At 37.9% G+C, this 22,110-nt stretch overlaps 1 protein-coding gene across 13 annotated transcripts in view; it reads right to left on the reverse strand.

The window, feature by feature from the left end:
- BCAS3 (BCAS3 microtubule associated cell migration factor) overlaps positions 1-22,110 on the reverse strand; it is a 366,627-nt gene that overhangs the window by 264,260 nt on the left and 80,257 nt on the right. For all 13 annotated transcript variants that reach the window (XR_008579901.1, XM_054847769.1, XM_054847770.1 and 10 more), the window contains exon 13: positions 16,422-16,515. Coding sequence is in view for 12 of the 13 variants with exons in the window: in XM_054847769.1 (XP_054703744.1) it covers positions 16,422-16,515 (94 nt within the window). In the remaining variant the exon portion in view is untranslated. The remainder of the gene's footprint in view (positions 1-16,421; positions 16,516-22,110) is intronic.

Raw genomic sequence — 22,110 nt, forward strand, 5'->3', positions numbered from 1 at the left:
ACACATTCAAGCTGTGTTGGATTTGTTTTAAAAACACCGAGGGCACAAATGTTAGGAAAGCAGGCATGCGTCTGCACGAAGGAAACATTCACGGATATACTTAATTTAAGAACGCAGCTCTTCCATTTCTGTACACGCACAGCCATAGAGAGACCTGCACAGCCGCTGCACAAATACGCTATTTACACAAACAGTGATGAAAAAAATACAAACAACTCAGATTTTATTTTTTAAGTATGAGCGTAGATACCATGCAATGTTAATATTATGCTCTGTAGGTTTTCAGATCGCACGATCAGAATGCTCAGCGGAACTGTGCTGACTTAGAGTCGCTCCTGATTCAGTCCATACGCGTTCGGCTCGGCATTCCTACCCTCCGCACGCTAATTCTATAGGTTTCTATTCTGCTGCAGCTCTCTTGCAGAAGCAGTCACGTACGTATCTTGTTAAGATGTGACAAAGTTTATATGGTCCATGGTTTTATGAAACGTATGACCTGACCTATGAACAGTAGCTTTATTTATACTCAACTTAACTCCTCTCTGAGGCTGATGCTAGTCAAAATAGAGCCAAATATTAGTGCTAGTAAGCCCATGTATACTTCCAAGTGTAACACACATGCCACAGTTAGAAAATTTGGTTTCAAGAAAACCCCAACCTAATTAAATAAGGAAAAATCTGATTTTAACAACAAAATTCACTAAAAAATAAACATGAGTACATAAAGATATCAAAAATATTTAAAAATAAATACTAAATAAACTCCCAGCAAGTCAAAAGAAAGAGAAGACAAATAAAAACCTATTTTGTGAATAAATACCTATGACTGGAGATGTCTAGACACTGTAACACACTTAGGACAATTACATATTTAATCTGAATATTTGGAGCTTGGGGTGGATGTATGGAAACTGTCAGACATTTACCGTGTCCAACAGCCGGCTCAACGGCATGCTTCAGATACTAAAAATCTATTCACCAGTACCAACGCTAAGTGGCTACAGCTGATGGCTCAAGAACTACTAAAACTTTATCGGGATGGGTTTCTCCCTCCCAAAATGAAAGGACACACACTGAGGGCAGGTGAGTAAATCAGGGCAAACGATCAAAGGGAAGAGACTCCCTTTTCTTCTAACCCTGCCTGTAATTCCTCCAAAAGAGACCCAAATCCACAGCCGCTACCCTTGCCTTAGTGTTTGGGGGTTTCTAAATTGCAGAGATCGCAGTAAACACTTTTACTGCTGAAACAGATTATTGTGTTTTTCTCTTTTCATTGGAATAACAATAAAGTAAATGTTGCAGAGGGTAAAATCCTGACCTCCTCGAAGTCTACAGAGCTTTTGCTGCTAACTTCAATATGGGAAATAATTTTACCCTTTTTTTACAGTTGTGCATCTTTAATCCAAAAGGAATTTAACATCTTGTTAACAATGCCTCCTGTGCTAAATGACTGTTTTGATATTAATTTTAATATATTTTAGAATTATAAATCTATCGTGTATCAAAAGAGTACATTCAGCAAGTCATACCCAAACACATCAGCGTTTACAAGTGTGCCCACACATTTCTTCAATATATTCAGCATTATGTTAAAATTTACCTTATTTACCTGCAAATTTGACAAATTTCAACAAAATGTAAAATTTCTAGAAAAAGGTGTCTAAAATTTCCATAAAAAGAGGATTATAAAAAAGTGATTAAAGAACTATCCTTCAGTAAACTGTGAAATTTTCTGCATTGGCACAGAAAGCAACCATGGATAATGTTACATTAGCACAATTGTACATTTTTAATGCTTTAAGAAGTTAAGACCCTAATATTTCCTTTCTCTTAAAAGCGAGGAATAGGAGACTACAAAAATTACCGAAACTGTTAGAAAAATAACAGTAACAGAACACTGAAAAAGACAGGAGGCCTAAGACCACCCATCCTCCTCAAGGCCTCTTATCAAAGCAAGACTTTTGGTAGTAATGAAAAAAAGCTTATAAATGGTACCTAGATGGAAACCAATTATTTATATATGACTTCTGTTTGCAGCAAGAGGCAGGTGATGAAGCACAATGATTTAATCACACTTCTCCAGCAGTACAATGTCTTATTGGCACAAAGATATTAATTTGGTAATGGTATCTTCTCCCCTCTCCTCTAATATCAGCTCTTCCCAAACATCCTAGGAACTTCTACCGATAACTACTACTTCATCCTGATTTGGGGACAAATTTCTTCGGAGATAATACGTTAAATGCCTAGATTAGAAAAAATATGAACCTGGAAGTTTACTAAAAAGTAGCAATGGATTTAAGCTATTGATAATCAAATGTGTTTGAAATTTAAAAATAGGAGAATTAATGCACTGCAAATCACCATACTGGCCCTCTTTTGAATACATTTCTTCCACCCAGGTGACATGATGCTGTATAGCACTGATTACAGGATTTTTACATGCATTTCTCCTCAGATTCAAGATCCTGTTCAGCATGCTTCCAAGGTTAAACTCACCGAAAACAGAGTGATTTTATTTAAGACTGGTTTTAAACAATACTTATCTAAATCACAGATATTTGAAATGTAGAAGTTATTTAATAGAGAAATAAATTATCAAGAATTTCCTAAATTTTCAGTATATCTTAAAGTCTTCCACCTTCAAGTAGCAAATGCTCTCGACTTAGGCAAGTATTTCAATAAAATGAAAACCAGTTTCCTGTGGGGAGGCATTTAAGAAGAAAGAAATAGGAGAATGTACACAAATGGAATTAGAAAGTACAGAAGACAACAGCATTGAAATTATTTCATGAAAAGGGCATTTTCATTGATGTCAACCTGCCTAATCACAACGAGGAGACAATTTGTTTGTCATCATTCAAAGCGTACTTTGAGTTAAAACAGACTAGGTTTTCTTCCCTCTGTAAAGTCCTCTTATTTACACTTTTGCTGCTAAAGAATTCCACTGCTGACACTTTGCCTTTGCAAACAAACCATACAGCAATGCTAGCAAGCTATAGATCATGAATTATTTCTCACCTTCCAGCCCCGCCTGTGTGATATAGAGACACAATCTTTGTAACTGCAATTCATCGAATATGATGCCATTATGATAATTTTAATACGTTTGTCTTTAAAGGCAGTAATTCAAGTCAAAAAACAAAAATAAAAATAAACAGAGAAAAAACCCAAAGAATTATTCTGTGATTAAATAATTACAGATCGTTTTACTCTAGATGACACATCCAGGAAGGCGATGTTCCGGAACAAGATTAATCTTCCAAACTTGAGAAGAAAGTTGCAGTCGTTATAAAAATCCAAGCACAGACGAGGTGCTGGTTGCAGCCACGTCGGTGCTGCAATAACCTTATACAGCACTTGCCATTACAAAAGATATCTCCGAATCTGAACTAATCTACATGTTTAATAAAAGCCTGATTGTACACTCTGGGTAGGAAAAACAGAAAGAAAAAATTTTCTGTTAATCTGTGAAGCACTATCAATGCTTCCCAACAATTAAATAAGGTATTTTTCTGCCCACTTGCTCTGATCAATGGGAAAAACTTCTGCAGAGACATTCCAATTTAAACCTCTTTAACTATTAACTCAAGGCCACCATCACATTTCAATATAGAACATTTAAATAATCAGAGGAATTTCAGGTCCGTTAAAGGTGCAGTCAGGCATCCAAAGGGGTATACAGTTTAATCTGTTTTACTGCTGGCCCAACATTAATTTTCTCGTTATTAATGGATGGAAAAGCTCTTTTGTAGCCAAGGAAGCGTAATTACTTAAAATTTTAGATGTGGTGCACTTCACAGCTCTCAGCTGCGAAGCTGGCAGGAGTAACACTTCTGGAAAGCTGATCATTTATTTACCGCTTTTAAAAGAAAAAAACAGATGATTTATAAAACAGCACCATTTTTCAGCTATTTATTATCTTATTTGAAGTTTCTTTCTTTAACATTAAAAATACCATAATTCAGCAACAACAAAAATCAAAGTACAAAAGTGAACTGAATGTGACATGTCATTTACTGGTTTCAGCAATGGATTAAGGACCAGGGATCCTGTGTAATATTCTTCCCTGGCACTGAATTCCTGCGTGACCTTGAGCGAGTGCCAGCTTCTCAATCCTTCAAGTTTCCTAAAAATGAACTTTCAGTCCTTACTGTTACAAGTTTGAAGTTCTTACAGTTCATTTTCAGCACGCCCTTCTTTTTAACCTGTCCTTTTCTAACAAACTGGTTTGAAATTGTACCCATTGATTTCTGCTCTTTGTTTTCTCTCCTGTTCGCAAACTTCTATCTCCTCTCCCTTGCCCCGCTGGAATTATGCCACCGTTCATTCAGTCAACTACCGCAGCGTGAAAAGTCTCCCACTTCTCGTTCGCTCCTTTCTTCCTCTCTAAACCTGTTTCTTTGGAATCTTTCCTACCACCTTGCCCTTCACTCCCTAAGGATCAAGTCTTACATCCTGTATCTTTCCTATCTTATGTAGAAGCTATCTTGGTCCAAGAACCCATCCCGCTCTGAACCTGCAAGGCACCTGTATGAATTTACACTTTTCTAGACAACATACGCACGCGATACATATTACGTAGGTATATTAGAATGTACCTCCCTCATCCCACCAATTTAGAAGTTGGTGCTACTGCCAAACTGAAGGTGTTCTTAGCTACAGTAATGTTTTACTTAATTATAGTACTCCCAGATTGGTTTTAAGGGCTCGTACTGAAAAATATTGCGTCTATTGCTCCCTCTAAAATGGTAAGAAGCCACGACAGAATCCTGCAGCTGGCAAACACTTCTATGGCTACGCTTAAGATGCGTAGAGAAAAGCTTTTATTGAAGAACTCTGTCCCAAGAGAAGACCACCACTAAGCTTTTGTAACAAAATGTCCTTTTCAGAGGCTGTAAGTCTAGTTACTTGCCTTAAACTGGCAATTGAAGCACAACCTCTAAAAAAAATTGAAATAGAGGATAATTCTCATCTTTCCTGGCTACCCACAGCCACCTACTGGATTTTTTGTAGATACCGTTCTTGGCACCGAAGCCTTCCCTCCCCAGCCTGAGAAACAAGGCACAGACCTTGCAGTAAAAGTAATGAATGATTAAGGATTAAATAAACTTCAAATAGATGCGCAAGCTTCTACCCTTAACCCGATTCCCCCCCAAAATACAAGTGATAGACACATGTGCACGTATGCTCCCAGCTACAAGGAATCAGAGTGAAGAAATGGCAACTCTGCTGCTCATCAGCAGTGTCTAACAGTCCGAGTCCAAACTGGCTCATCCCAGATCAACAGCAAAAGTAAAAATCGGGAACTGGGAGGTCCCGCGGTCCTGTAATAAGTTACTGCCTCGTACTGTTAGAGTTACTATGCAACTACGACTTTTTGAAGGAATTCATGTCAAAGGCTGTGCCAAATGCACCATACGGGAGAGAGGGGAGACGGCACACGCAGGGGAACGGCAGCCTGCTCTAACCCCAGTGCTCCGTAGTGCCTGGACCACCTCCTCTGAAAAGCCCGGCAGCACAGACGGTAGAAACCCCGTACGGCGAAGAGGCAGCTACGACCAGCTCAGATTCTGCACTGCCAATTATCGCAGGTGAAAAAGAGGAATTAAGACCTAAGTACAATTTCCCGTTTTCCTTGCCTCGCTACCTCAGCCCAACTCCTGAAATTACTCACTACGTTAGTCTGCATAGCTCGAGGCTTCTATTGAAAGTGGAACTACAGAGGAAGAAGAGTGCTGCAGTTCCCACTGAAGTTGGACAGAACAGTAATAAATGTCCTAGCATCCTCTAAAATCAAACTCGGTATTTGAATATCGAGTTTCTCAGAATTAGTGGACATATCTAAAATTTAGTGCTGATTTCTCTACGCTTTACCTATCTATAAATTGTGAAAATGACATATATACGTGTTTTCACGTTCCACTTATTCACACTAATGCATCCTTAAGACCTTGTGACCAAAGAGCATTATAGTCATCAGTATGAAGCTTGCAAGTACCCTTCTGTGTAAAGGTTAAAAACAACAGATAAGTACGTTAGTCCTGTGAAGGTCTGATTTATATGGTTTATCTGCAGCAAAGAATAGCTCGGTTCTGTTTCTCAGGGTAAGCCAGAAGTTGTTCTTTCCTTGTGTAAGACTATCCCCATTCAATGGCACAGAATACATAAAATCAAAGGGAATACAGCCGCGTGATTAGTCACCACAACGGATAGCTGGCATCCCTCTACATGTTCGTAAGGAACGGTGCCAGCTTTAAGAACAAAAATTAACTGCCTCAAATTTCTGTAAGGGCTGAGAAGTATCTCAGCAACCTGGCAGAAACACAGCACGCTGCCTGGAAAAACGCTACCAGAGTTCAACTGCAGGCGGGGGATTTTACTTCAGACACCGAGGTTATTCACCCTAACACCCACTTACAGACGTGCCGCATGAATCCAGCGCCCAGATTTCTCAGTTTTAGCAAGCACGTTCTCTTCTTGCCTCTCCGCCACCGACTCCACCACAATCCCGACTCGGACAACTTATGCCACTGAAACGTACACATTAAGTGCAACAGGCAACACGCGGCATTTCTACCTAACTTTCCTAGGAAATTCTCCTCCTGCAGCATACGCCAAGGCGCAGACCTGTGTAAAATACAAGTAGGCTGTAACTTCCCGTCTGCCTTACGAAGCTGGTATTGTTAAAAAGAAGAAAACGCTAGCGTTGCCTGGGAGGGAAGGCAGCACATACACACAGAGCACACAGAGCACACGCTGCCTGCGCGCATTCCTGCAGCGCCCTGCATTTGTGGGACTGCTGGTAAATCTGTGATCCCACAACGTGTACGTCAGGGCAAGGAAATGATATAAAACATACCTTCCTTTGCAGGCAAGAGAGGACCTGGCCCTTCCTCCCCTCTGCAGGGAGAGGAGAAAAACTTATTGACCCATGCACTAGCTAAATGAACAGACTATCCATTAACTAGTGAATTGCACGGAATGAAATTATGTTAGAGACAATAAAATGAATATGACTTTAAAACGTTCATTAAAACTGTCACCAACCATCTAAAATTTAACCTACGAACCACAGCTATCATCCATATATCATACAAAAAGCTTGCCAAAACCCAGATTAACCTGTGCGATGATCAACAGTTTTGACATAGAGTAAATTTTGGTTTTAATTGGAATACCTACAATTGATTATCAAATATTCTCTTAGACATGAAAAGAAACCAGCTAAGTTTGGTCACACATTTGTTAGCTAAAAACTTTAGTGCTGGAGAACATGGAGGTATGGAGTGACAAAACTCTCCTTAACTAGAAAGCACTTTCTTAGGCAACAGACAGAAGTTTTACAATCACAAAACACATTCTTTCCATCTAAAAACTTGGTCGTATCAATATCTTCACTGTTTTTAATCAAATCAAAATCTCACACATGGAAAGCAAAAATTGTGATTTGTTAGTTACGCCTTGATACACAATTCAGCTTCCTTTTCTCCTTCAGTATCTCTAGGAAAAGGCAGCCTTTGGGTAAAACACACAGTTATTTGTTGTGTCAAATCTAGCCCAATCAATAACTCAAGTGAAGCTAAAAAAGAATAGTCATCCTTGTGCTTCATATTTCTATAAATCCTAGAAAATCCCAATTTTATGACCCTAAACCATACCAAATAAACAGAATGCATGTGTCGGCTACAGCACTGACTCAAATACTGAGAAATAAGTTCCTTTTACAGCTAATCTTCTCGAAAATTCTGTCCGACATGAGCCACATTTTGTAGTCAAAAGACACCACTGCAGGCAATGTATTTTTGCCTTAAAAAAAAAAAAAAAGGTACAGAGAGAATTAAAAACCAGGGGGTTTGGTTATTTCCAGGCCTGTTGATAGCATTTGCTAAAGCGAGATGAGCAGCTGGTCTAGACTGGACGGCTGAACCAACTGTTTCCCGTCACATTTAACAGCCCAGCACCATTTAAAGTCTGAGTATTAGGAGGAAGGTGAAAAGAAATTCTGTAACTTCTATCACTGTGTATTAAACCCTTGATCTATGTAACTTTCAAAATCCAAATAATTTCCTTTTTACCTTCTTTGAAATACTAGTAAGAAATGTCTATACATTAAAAATCCATACATTGCACATTTAAATAAAAAGTTAAAATAAAAAAGATTGATGCTTTTAGCTTCACTGTTTAGAAAACTTAATTAAGCTTGGCATGTCTATAAAATTTTCCTAGAGGGTGGAGGGGAAACTTACAGTTTATCATGAAATTTAGCTAATAGAAATGGTAAATATAAGGTAAAAACCCTATCTGTCTAGAACTGATTTCTGATCTTATTTCCCTCCTTGGATTCTATTTTTATTGTATTATCTATGACTGTACAGAATTTGCACAAGTGTGGAGAACAACGTATTTAGCAACTAATACTCAGCTTCAGCACAAATAAAACGTCTATAATTTGCTTTTAAATGTGGTGAAGTAAAGACAATTTACTTAAGTAAAAATACAGCCCCACAGACTCTAAAATTACTCTTAAAAGCATGTATAACAATTTCTGTAGTATGAATAGACGCGTATAATTTACACACAGTTTGGTTTTAATTATCACAGTTCATAAAGGCCTTTATACCTTAGATCTGTCAAAACGAAGAGAGGAATTCTGTTAGTTTTTACCGTGTGCAAATCTATAAAAGGATCCTCCCTTCTGGCCTCCTAAAACGAAGATCCTTTAAGCACGTCCAGTTTGCTAAAAAACCTAAAAAGCAGATTCCACGATGCTTATCAGTTGTGTGATTTACAGACGTTATACTTTGAAAAGTCTCACCAATCGTGACTCCGGTTCAAGCCTGAAGGGACTACCTCACACCACCCATATCGAGTCTTGTCCAACTCGCCGGGCTAAGCCGTAGCGCTCCCTGCCAACATCATAAATGCTGCCATTAAAATATTTGTTTTAATTCTGACCTCAGAGTCACAGCTAATAAACAAGAAAGGCAATGAGAAATTGAAAAACAAACTAAATGCAGCTGTTGGACTGGACGTTTCACAACTGTGTTTAACTGCATCCTTTAATTTCACTTCTATGAATAGAAGCCATACACCACAGCTTGCATGCCAGCTAGTCAACCAAGCAGTATTTTCTTTTGAGTTCATTTTGCAGTGTTATTCCGTCATGTAAATTTTACTGTATTTTTAACTTTTCCTTTGAGATGCGGTCGGCAAACAATGGCTAACTATTTGCTGCTCGTTTCTCATTAGAGCACGTACTAGCGATGGATAGCAGTTGTATAATTTTTCCATAATCTTCCTCACACACAAGAGGAACAGAATTTTTTTGTGTACGTATAATACATATTTATACGTGTGTCAGTCCAGAGCCCATTTCAATACATCCAGCGACCAGATGATTAATGTTTTAGAAACTATGCATTAAAAAAATCACATGAAAGACCTAGATACAGAGGAGTGAAACGTAAAGCTTACGCTATTCTATGGATTTCCCAAAACTTACTCATACATAAAAACAAAAGTATTATTTTTTTTAATGTCTTTATAACAATCAATGAAAATACTTTTCCAGAATGCAGAGGATTACAAATACTAATTAAGTAATCAGGAACCTGAACATACTTGAAAGAAATTCATTTAGAAAAGGGAAAAGAGGCCACATACTTTTTTAAAATTGTAGATACAAATAAAGAGTCAGATGATTAAAAATTATAACAGTAAGAAAAACACAATTTTCAATTTATTTTTGAATATATTCCTTACGTATGGAAGAAAATACAGATAATTTTATCTGGGAAAAAAAATACAGCACATTGGTGTGTTTTTCAAATATGTAATGATCCTCCCCTTCTCAGTTTTCAAGGTTTGGTATGTGAGAAGATAAGAAATCCTACCTCGCAGCCCTCCAAAACTAAACACTTTGTTTCCGTGACATGTGGGGGGCATATTTTCATTTTTAAAAAAAAAAATAAAAATCAATAACCACTTCTTTTAAACATGTGGAAATTCAGCTTTCAAATAACATATACCCTTAGGGTTTTATATTGAAATGCCTTACCAAAGGAAAAAAATAAATAAATAAAAAAAAAGAGGAAGCAGACCTAATGCCTCCCAAATCACATCGCAGCCTTACTTCTCAGTACCATCTCAGTTCAGGATGTTTGCATCCGCAACTTTGCTGGAGTCTCAAGACCTTACATGAAAGTAAAACAGTGAATACTTTGGACCAATATTAAAAGGAATAGCAATAAACCAAAGTATTTGAATGAAGGCGTACACAGAAGTTTCCATAACAGATCATGCCAGAGGTCTGTGTAGCCCAGAGTATTTACTGCCTTTAACAGAGTGACTAGCAATCATCGCTGGGTCTACGTGGAAGAGGGAACAAAGTGAATTAGTTTTAATGGACTACGGCTGACATCCGAATTGGTGAGGTTTTTTCCTCCTTTCTAAATCACAGCGTCTAGTAAAACAACATAATGAAAAGCGAGGATGTTTGTACGGTTCCTTCAGTCTCCAGTCTAGACGCTCTCTAGACTAACCCAGTTTGGACCACTGAGAAACTGATTCTAACTGGTAACATTTACTCCTTTCCCTTCCCTCTCCCCACATCAGACCCTGCTTACACTGACATTCCTGGCAGGCTATCACCAACACGTTAAAAGCGCGGAGGCTTTTCTGGAAGCATCTACCCTATGGTGTATTCCTTCCTTTTGGGAACTTCCCAAATTTAGTCCAGGGCACCTTCATCCAGAGTTTACATAATTAACTCTTGTCAATTTACATTATGTAGCAGATAGGATTCTTCTGCGACACTACAATGACTATGACATTCTGCAAATGGCTTGTACCTGGCTTTTTTAATATAGAAATATATATAAAATATATATATATATAGTCTACATATCAAGGTTTAAAGCCTCCTAATGACAAATTCTTGCATAATGTTGCATTGACAGAATAACATCTTAATAACCAAGAAAATATTTACCAAAATTTTTTATCCTGGCTACATTTTAATTATGGTAAAAATTCATTCATAATAAGTACACACCTCAGTGTCAATACTGCTGTTTTACATTACATAAGAGAAGATTCTTACTGGTTGTACATAACTGACATTTCTAAATATCTTACATTTATAGCACGGAAAAGGCCAAATCACCATTCCAAGAACGGCGGAAGGCTGCATTGTCCTGCAAAAACCATTATCAGAGTATATATGTTCATCAAAAAAAAAAAAGGAAATTATGCAGGTGATGTCTGCAACTCAGTGTAGCTAACAACATCCTAGATTATTTTTGTGGGGCCAAGGTGTATTGATTGTAATCCTATAAAGACAGGCCTTGTTCCTGGAACCAAACTAAAGGTATCAAGATTTTCTTCAGGAAAAAAATATAACCAGGAAAAATACAAAGCACAGGTTTGGGAGTGTATCTACACAGATGCAGTCTGAAAAAGTGATCTAAATTGCCTAATGTGAATTAGTAAACAGCACGAATTTTTTGTCTGGACACTGCCCACAATAAGTTGGCTTTCAATTCATCCAAAACTGAATATTCAAGCTAAAATAAATCAAGCCAATGTTAACGTTAAGTAAAAGCATCCACACAAAAGCTTAATGTGATTTTCATTTAATAAGTGAATTAAAGTAACTGTTCTTAGAGTCTCTTTGTAAGTATAAGCCTCTTGTTTCCACTACATCAATATACATGCCAGAGGTACATTAATAAAGTCCCCAGTCTATTAATATTACTTCACTTCCTTGCATTATTTATTCTCATCTTGAAAAGTTTTAATAAAAGGCTTAAAGTCTTCCCTAAAGTTAGAAGCCGTCTTCCTTTGTTCAGAAATGAAAGAGTGGACACGGTGCTCAATCCTGTTCTGCGGCAGCTGCTTTGCACAGACGGTCAGATGGGTGTTCAAATACGACCTAAATATTCTCAGAAGGCAGCTCGCTTCCCTCGCAATGATTTCTGTATGCCTAAGAGAGGTGACTTTCTTCTTAGACGTGCATCCTTCTCGATTAGGTTGAAGAAGTATTATTTTCCCAATCAACTGCGAAACAGCACTATAATCAAGAGACATCCAGCGACTGCTACTCAAAGGACGCTGTATCCGCAGCGCCCAGCCTACGGTCTATCAGCCACAGCTCCCTGCAAAATTCATCCGGCTCGCTGGCCGTTCCCAAGCCGCATGAATTACTCTGCTGGCAGGAGCCCATTGCTGGTCATCACCTGCACCGGGGCCCCACGGCTCCTTCCTCTTACATGCGAGCATCCTTGCCGCGTACTGTGGTGCAAGCATCGCTTCATGGGAAGGGGTTGTGGTAAAAAAGAAATAAATACCATGTGTATGCGATGCTTATTAAGTGATTATACTGCAAAATCAGATCCCTTTTTCCTGTTAATACACAGCATCTCTTCCATAGCACTTGGCGATGCTAAATTATTACTGCTGTATTTATTTAATTTATTCAATATTGGATGGATGGCTAAAAAAACATAAATCAAAACACGAGCGCTTCAGAGGAGGGACCTTATCTTCACGTAAGTCACAAAAGCAACTGCTGGCATATATGGCATTATAGACATAAATCATGATTTCCGCATATAATAAAGCGGATAGAAACACTGTGTCGGTTTCCTATGGAAGAAAACTATACGTGAAATACTCATATTCTAGCAATTAGAAAAGAAAAAAGAAAACAAGTAACAGTGCCAAGTCACTTGAACCTGAAACTTGGAATGGGGTTTATTAAGCACATTTCCCAAAGCAGAACAAGAACGTTACAGAAGAAGTGTGCCCACTGGCCAGAAGAAACTCTGTCACCAAAGCTGACAACACAGCCGGCAAAGAGAACGGCTTAAGGAGGCTCACATCGTAAGTTTTATTTTTACCACTAGAACAAGGACCAAGTTAGCATTTCATGTCTGCTTCCCAAAGATTCAATCAGCAGCAAATGGCAAAGGAGTACCCGTTCTTTTTCACTTTTATTGAACTACTACATATCTTACCTATTAAAATGAAAAATGTTGAGCAGAGAGGCAATAACAATATACGCAGGGACCAGGTTTTTAGAAATTCCACAGGACTAAGGGATTTTGTGGATGAGATGCCTGGCCACAAATTTTCAGCTGTAGTACAACCTCTCCCCCCCCTCCTCTTCACTCCCCTCCACCCCCCCCAAAAAGCCCAGCAACCCACTCTCCACAGTAAGCCATCACAACTTTTTATGAAAACTAAAATTTGATGTAGACAGGAAAAAACACAGAGAAAACCTAAACTACCAGGAACTGCAGTTTTTCTCCTTTATGGTTTGTTTTTCTGTTGTGTTTTTTTCTTTTCTTTTTTTTCTTTCTAATGTTAAACATGATTTGCTCTATGTCTTAGACTGAGACTTTTACAGTCTCCCTAAAATCAACCGACTCGGAAGCAAGTTTTTATTAACCTAAGGATCTGGAAGAGGTATACAGGGACGTGCTAGGCAGCATTAAAAAAAAACCTTCTGGTGCCCCCTAAATGTACTCAGAAATGATATTTCAAGTTTGTTATTTTATTATTCAACCAGGTTTTCTGAGTAGCCATAGATCTAATACCAAAAAAAGCTAACTGTATGCCAAGTTTCTGCTTTCTTCAAATACCCCAAAAAACAGAAAAGAAGAAAGTTCCATAATTTGTCTTAAATTTAAACAAAAGGTAGATCTAATGCCAGCAAAAGGCACTACAGAAATGTCTACCCAGCAGAATGAAATGCTATGCAGAAACACCCCTGCGTGTTCTTTCACGATTTTCCCTTATAACGCAGCTGATATAAAAGGCTGTGTGTACAACAAGCTCTCGTCATCAACTAACCCAGCTCAGAACTAACTAAATAAATAGATTATTTAGCTTGCTGGGAAGAAAAAACAACTCCCAAAGCCTCAAAAACACAGCAAAACAAATAAAGAAACCCCAAAACCCAGCAAAAAGACACTCTCCTCCTCAGCAAGCGTCCTGTCATTGTCCAGCCCATAATGACTTAATATATCTTGGACACAATAAGTGCAGTAAAAGGATTTCTTCTTGATTTCAAAAAGATAGATTAGGGAAAAATACGACTGCCATTTACTGACATTAGCGAGTCTCTTTCCTTGCCATTGGATTGTTTTCTGATAATCCTACAATGAAGCGCTATATTACCCCTTCCCAGGAGTTACTTCTCACAACAATACCCGTAAATTCAGTACTGCTATTTTATCACAATTAACTTCTCCCTAGCAAGCACCTTGTTCAGTATGAAAACATGAACAGCAGAAACTCAAAAAATGTATCTTACTGGCAACTGATACCTTCAAAATACAGCTTAAAGTGACTGGGGCACTGTTCTACTAGTTTACTACACAGAAATCATATACATCCACCTTCCATATCCACTGACCTTCAGTGGTGGCTTGCTTTCAGATTTCTTTCAAACACAATCCTCTATGTTTTTACAGACCTGAATACCTGAGGAGCTTGTGGGATGTGACACGATGAAACTAAGCGATTTGATCAGCCATAGAGAATAAAATACTTCACTGAAACAGATCCGTGTTCCCCGATTGCCTTTGTAGCAGAATTTTGCAGTTGCTATGTTCTGGTGCAGCATCCCTACACAGTAAAGTGGTTTTCCACTTTTTTTCAGTCTTTACTGAAGACAGTATCAAAAGCCATCTCTTGTTTTGGTCCACTTTGTAATGAGATCAGCTTGATTGGCATTGTATCACTATATAACGGATTAAGATGATGCTACTTACAACACTGGCTTCAAACGAAATTCTGCCTTGATGTTAACTGAAGAATACAGAACCCTGTGTTAAGTGCTGCTTTCATACTGTAGGCAGCTAGGTCACAGTTTCAAACTGTTTTGATGTTGCTCTGTACAGAACATGCGGAATGATTCAATACCTTGCTGGGAATCATCCCTCCTGCAAATATCTCGGAACGTGACCTAATTTGCAATCAGTCCAAAATATCACCAATTAGAATAAGCGTTTTGCCATTAAATATCTTACTGCACCGTCAGAGCTAAGGTAACGGTCTGCTAAATCGCATACAAAGGATTGTAATTTCAGTACCTGAGCAAACCAAAAGAACTTGATTATAATCCAAAAATATGCACATATAGCCTTCACTTTAAAAAATAACAAGTTCATTATCTTTTGCATAAACATTCTGTTTCCCTTAAATTTATACAGGCATAAAAATTGTCTTAAGAAGGCATTTAATTAATATCTATAAAGCATTCCAATTTAAGCAGCTGCATTTATTTCACTTAATTAGCATTGCTCAACTCTAGGTATTACATTTCTACCAGAATACAAAGCAAAAATATTACTATTCTGGAATCCGCATAGTTGATTCCCAGTGAAATGCACAGAGATCCAGAAAAAAAAAAATTTCTCTTAAGTATCAGAAGAAAATTCAGCCAGATGAGAATACAGTTTTTTATGTCAAAAACTCACAGTGAAAATGCTGTGAACTGCACACCACTATTAAAGAGTTCTGACAGAACAGATGGGATGTCAGAATAAGACCAACTGGTCACTAAAAGTGAAAACATAAATGACAGACATTTAGTTTTATTCTTTGAAATGTGACGTCATCCTCAAGATCTTCATGGCATTGGCTACATTTTAGAAACCGTTAATTTAGGGAAGTGGAAGCTGTTGATCCGCTGGCCATTTCACTGACAGCTACTGCAACCAACCAAACCCTTTTTTTGGCTGTCTATAGATAGACTAGTAAACATGTTAATTGTCAAATTAATAAGACTTATTAACAGACAAGATTTGTAGCTATGTCTGCTGCCCACAGACATTGGTCATTCATAGGGAGGAAGAAGAGGAACAGGCACTTCTGAGGAGTTTTTCTTAAAAGTATTTTCAGATTACAGTTGATTTCACTCAGGAGACAGGGTAAAGTTGCAAACTCTTCATCAACAAAACACATAATGGCAGTGTAAGTTACTTGAAAAAACAGTGCCAGTGAAACGATTCGTGTTATTTTCATATTTATGGAGGAGCACAATTTAATACATGTGCTGATCTTCTGGATACCTGCATATCAGAACATCTGGGTAGCTGGGGCTGGCAGGATACCCAAAAGAAAATAATTCCTTAGTACTTCTGCTACATCTGAAGTGGTAGACTGAACCTTCTCACATATACCACAGTGTAACAGTTGCTTAAGTTTGAAATTTCCAGAAAAAACTAATTAACCAGCGTATGACACATTCAACTCAGAGAGGGTCAAAAGTCCTAGTAGCAGCGGGAAGATATTTGCGCATAGCACAATGGTATTTGCAATTCCTCCAAAGCAAGGGAGCACGTATTTATGATAATTTATTGTCTTCATCTTGTTTCCAACTATCACATTAAAATGGTAAAACAACTTACCGCTCGGGTTAAAAGCCATGCAGCAAATGGGCTTTTCATGTGCAGGGAAGTGGGCCACAATGCCATCGCTATCGGAGTCCTCGCTGACGAGTACCTGCATAATATTAATACAGACGAAGGTTAGGAAATAAAAATACACCTAAGAGAAAATACCAACTTACTGATACAGGAATTGTTTTATAAGACATACACAGTGGTATGAATTAGAAATATAACTGTGTGTGAACCAAACACAATCTGCTGTATTTTTTTCAGATAGAGACATGAGACATGCTCGCAATAACCTGTTATTAACTCGAAAGGATTGTGCACTTTATACCTGGATTCTTTATTTATTTATCCTATTCAAATAAGACAAAATGGAAAAAATATTACTGTTTGGCTGCATACAAGCTTATTACAAAAGAAGTCTGCATGCAGTGCCCAGGAATTTACATTTAAGGTTTCCATTGCCGCTGGCCGAAGCAAGGGCTGCGACCTCTTTGTAGGTCTACAACCAAGAGGGTCTATTACTCCGAAATTTGTGACCGGAGCTCTCCTGCTCATTCAGCATCCCGTGGACAGGAGCTCTCATTCCACCAGAGCCAGCAGCAGCGTGCAGTTGGACTAACGTAACGAGCATCGGTATAATTACGCTGAAGAGCACACACAGTTCTTGAACTGTAAACAACACGTGATTTTCGCTAAGCAATAACAAAGAAAAATCACATAACGGAATGAAAAACAAGAGGTAACAGAGTCTTGCAAAGAAAAGGGAATATTTAACAGTTACATAAATCGGTATTCTGTTTGGGAGGATTCAAATTATACATGGCAAACGAGTGGAAAAACGGACCAAAAACCCAGTCAAAGAAAGCAGGTTTGGTTTCCACCAGTTGCACAGGAACACTACAGCTTCATCCTGCTACTAAGTGGTGCCGGACTTGAGGTCTCTGGATTTCCAAAGGACGCAAGAAATGCCAAGGACTAGGAGCGCGTATGAAAGCGGCTGCATTGCAAAGCATGCAGCTAATAAGAATGTTCTCCATCTTGAAATTGCCTTGATGGACATTAAATAACAGTATTGCAAAGGTTGTTAATCAAAACCCCTTAAAAAAATCACGCTGTTGTAAAATACCTTCTTGTGAAGAAAAAAAAAAAAAGCAATTAAAGGTAGGAGAGAGTTTTCATCACAAAGGGAAATTAAATGGGAGAGGAAGTATCTGGACTGAGATCTCAGTTGCACAACATCATCTGGAGAAATGGACAAAGGATGAGCTTTTGGGTTTTCAAACCAAAGGCTATTTGAAGTTGATAAAACTACTCGGGCCAGTCACAACCAAAGGTGACTGGGAAGCCACACAGAAGGACCTCCAAAAGGACGCAGGATTACCAATGTCTAATAGTACGAAAAGGAAGAGATATTCTCAGATATAGAGACGAGAACCGAAAGATGTGTGGACAAAACATATGCAAGAGCTGTAAAAGTATTTTATTCCTTGGTTACATCATGTTAAAGACTAAATTAAGTAAAACAGTGAGAAAGATCTGTCAGAAAAGGACTTAATAAAAGGGTTTCTGTGGTAAGCAAAAACCACCTTCTTAATAAGATAGTGCAAAATTTCCCATTTCGAGTTCAGAATAATTTGTCTGCCGCTTCCAAAATAATCTGAAAGGTTTTTAATACTTCCTATTCCTAACAGATATCAGAATAATTTGAAGATATTTTTATGCTTCAAAAAGAGAAATCATCTTTAAATGTTTAAAGAAGTCACGTAATATGGATGAAGAGGCCTGCGCCTGACTTACTTTAAATGTTCAAATTACTTGGCACTGTCACATAAGCACAATTATGGTTTTGCTTTCCGTTGTCAGCATTTCGTGCTTATTCCAGAACCACTAACCAAAGGGTCTGGAGATCTTCCTAAGAGCTTTTCAAAGAAACAGTGTTCTTTTCTCAGCCTATATAAACTGCACTAAATAACTCCTATACATCATCTTTTCACAGCTTCCACTTTTAGGTATCTTGGTCTTATCCTAAACATTTTGTTCTAATTAAAGATACATGCTAATGATAAAGTAGCATCATAAACCAGCTTTACAAAAGAAATAGAAGGGTTTTTTAAATCTAGTTTGTTAAACAAAAATATTTAATCTAGAAATGTGTGAGTATCAACAGTCTCTAAATCATTGCTAAAAACAGTTATATAGCATATTTCACATGCATCATCTTCTACAGACTGTAAACTGGAATTCAGCATGGCTTTTTTTTTTTTGCCCCTTTTTTTTTTTAATTAAACTAATGATAAATGTACCACTGTTATCATCCCTGCACCATAAAAACCCTATTCAACAGACAAGGAACACTCTGGATGGTAAGACGACCTTTAAATATTTTTCCTCTGGAAATATGATACAAAGCAAAAATTTCACAACATTAAAAATTGTGAAACACCTCAGACATACCAATTTGAGAATACAATAAGGCCCAAATCTATTATTTGTATGCTATGTTGATTCCAGGCTTTAGAATGTTGGGGTTTTTGTTTTTTGTTTTTGTTTGTTTGGTTGGTTTTGTTGTGGGGTTTGTTTTTTTTTTTTTTTTCCAATCGCTGCTTAAAATTATCTTCCTGGAAAAACACCTTCTGTGTTTAAAACAAGGTGTTTTTTTTAAAAAAAAAAAAATCTTAATTTTTCACTGTAAAAGCAGATTTTCAGGTGTAGCAAACCAGTCCTTATTTTGGCTGTTATACAATTCCATTGTTTGTGACAGAAATATAAGGAAGAAGAACTTAACAGCATAACGTCCAATCAAGAAAGAATGAAAAGCCATGTGAGCTTGTGGATCCTGGAAACCCTCACCAGCCACCAAGCCTGGCTCATGCAGAGCTTTCAAACTCAAACTAAAATATTTTAGTCTCTAGCATTAGCCAAGTAAAAAATAAAAGTTAAAAAAGATACAAAAGCACCTTCATTACTCAAAAATTTGGAAATCCTTGGGTAGTGAGGAATCTGAAACCCAGGCTGTGATGGTGCCACACCACCTCCTTCCTTGGCATCCAAGATCTGTCACTCCCTGCCCACCGTGGCCACAGAATGGAAAGACTCGCTCCTGAAACACGCTCATGGAAACACACTTGCTTGTGCAAGGTAAGATGACGTTGAAAAAACGTTCCTCATCTTTTTAAAATCAACATGAAAAAATAAATCCTTGTGGAACAGAGAAGGAAAGTACTTTTTAAAAAAATCACTAACTTGTATTTAAATCTTCAAGCTGCACTGCAAGAGTTGTCACGTCCTTTCCCTGCACTTTTGCAGTGGATAGCTGGGGAAAACATACATCACTTTTTACAATTTCAACACTACAAAGGGTGGGGGGGAATAAATTGAAGGAATTACAGCAGTTGACTTTACATCATCAACCAAAGAAGAACCTCTTTGGAAATGTCCCTTCCAAACCTGCCACGAAAAGCCTCGTTCACATCCCAATTTAGAGCTTGCATAACTTTAAAGTCATAGTATAGTCATCATTATATATAACTTAAGGAGCACAAAATGGAGAAGGACAGATGCTTTATACTGGAATACATTATTTTACGTATTAGAGATCTTTAAATGGATCTAACTGCCTCAGTACAACAGGGTTTATATAAATTCGGATAGATCAAATAGCACAGATTCCATGCAGACAAGAATGAGGACCAGAGCTGTACAATCACGAAGAAGTATTCAAGGCCTCCACCACACAGGCTTCACAAATTTTAGAAACCACTTCTTGCAAAGGCTGAAGGGGAAGATGCTACTTGCAAAAGTGCTGGAGAGAACGATGTCTGTAGGCTAAGCAATGGCACAATAAATCAACACTGACATTGTACAACCAGTTCCTTTCGGCCAGTTCATGGTTTCTTACCACTGAAAAGAGCAGAGTTGGAAGTTTTTCTTGGAAGTCAAAACAGTGGTACGAATTGCCTAATAACGCATGCAAGTGCTGTCAAAAAGCTCGAAGGGAGCAGCTCATTCAGCGTCCCAACGCACAAGAGCGTACAAAGCCCACAGCAATTCCGAGACTGCAATTTTTTTCACCCCAAATAGGTTTCATTCTCCAAGGTAGTGGCCTCCAACCACTCCACTATTAAAAGACCTTACAAAGTCTCTCATTGAAAAGGGTTCATAAATCTCAGCATTGCTCTTATAATTGCATAGCCGCTGAGGTTCATAGGGATGCTCAAGTATCTTCCCTGCAGAATTCCCCACCACTACAAATAAAAACACCATATTGAAAACAACCAACCAACAAGAAACAAGCACGAAGGGTCTTCTACCGAGATGGCCTTGTAAATGAGCACTCAGCCTGTTTCTGGTGCCCAAGTAGCATCTTATCCAGGGAGCTGCAACAGGATTTTCAGGAAAGCTGCCCAGCCAGAGTCCGTAGCTGGACGTGCTGAGCCAATGCTGCACCTCCCTCAAGCCAGCCCTATTAAAGTTCAACAGGACGCTGTAGTTGATCGAAGATGAATCAAGTCCTCTTTATCTTACTCTAAAAGACAAACAGACAAAACACCTAGGGGATCATTATGTCTACTATCAGAAAACAGCGTTTGCTTTGAGGGCAAGAGATAGCTGAAGCCAAAGCTTTTTTCTCCTATGCCATATTTTTCTTCATTCGTTGTATTTTCCATACTGCTGAACAGAAGCCACTAGTAATTATGACTTCAATTATTTTAATCTTTAAAGGTAAATTACACCGCTTATCCCAGTGGAGACATGTTTTTAAATAAAACATGAAAGTAACACAAATAAAAATGGACACAAATCTAATCAAGCAGGTCCTACTCTTAATAAAATTAAGAAAGAATAATCCCATCATCATAAAAACAAATAGGTTTGGCAATATTTAGAAATATGAATATTATATAATAGAGATATCTTCGCATGTACACTTATTAAGATCTCTGTTGATTTAAATAGCTGAAGTTAGTGCAGTGTTCGCTCCAGTTCGTATGCACAAAAACCAGCCCCCTCCATGCCGACCCCCCCAATTAGCCTCCCCCAACTTATAGCTAAGGTCAAACATCAGTGGAAAAGGGCTAAAAGTGATAAATCTGTGGCATTAACTACTGCACTCCTTTTAATAGAATCCAGCATAAACTCAAAACAGCCTTGCGCTCAGCCTGAACCATTTATCTGAGACAAAAATGTCTTCTTGACAAAAAACAGATCTCCTTTAATAAAAGTAAGGCAGACAGTATTATGCTCTGAGGGAATCCTGTTGCTCTCTTTATATTTATACATATAAAGAATTCTTCTGTAATACACGTAGATATAAAAAGTGAAGAAAATTGATGCCAAATACATGAACATTAGAACATCAAATTAGCCTTTGTGAAAGCTGTTCTTATGAAGCACTGGTTCTTAAAAGCACTGGTGTTAATGACCAGTGGAATTACATACGTAGTTAAAATTTTATCATTGAATACGCTTTTATTCTTTTAGCTTCTCTTTGCTTTAGACCGAAGTTTCACAACAATTCTTGTTCCCGATAAGTATCTTTATTTGGTTCAATTGTTATCAACTCCTTACCAAATGAAAATGAACTTTTGAAACTGCAGCAGTCTGCATTTTTTTCTGAAAATTCCTCTTTAATGCAATAAAAAGTTAATAGGGAACAGAAAAAAGCACCAATCACATTTTAAAACATAAAAAGATCAAC

Source organism: Grus americana, chromosome 19 (assembly GCF_028858705.1).
Source record: "Grus americana isolate bGruAme1 chromosome 19, bGruAme1.mat, whole genome shotgun sequence".
In the NCBI taxonomy this organism is placed as follows: domain Eukaryota; kingdom Metazoa; phylum Chordata; class Aves; order Gruiformes; family Gruidae; genus Grus; species Grus americana.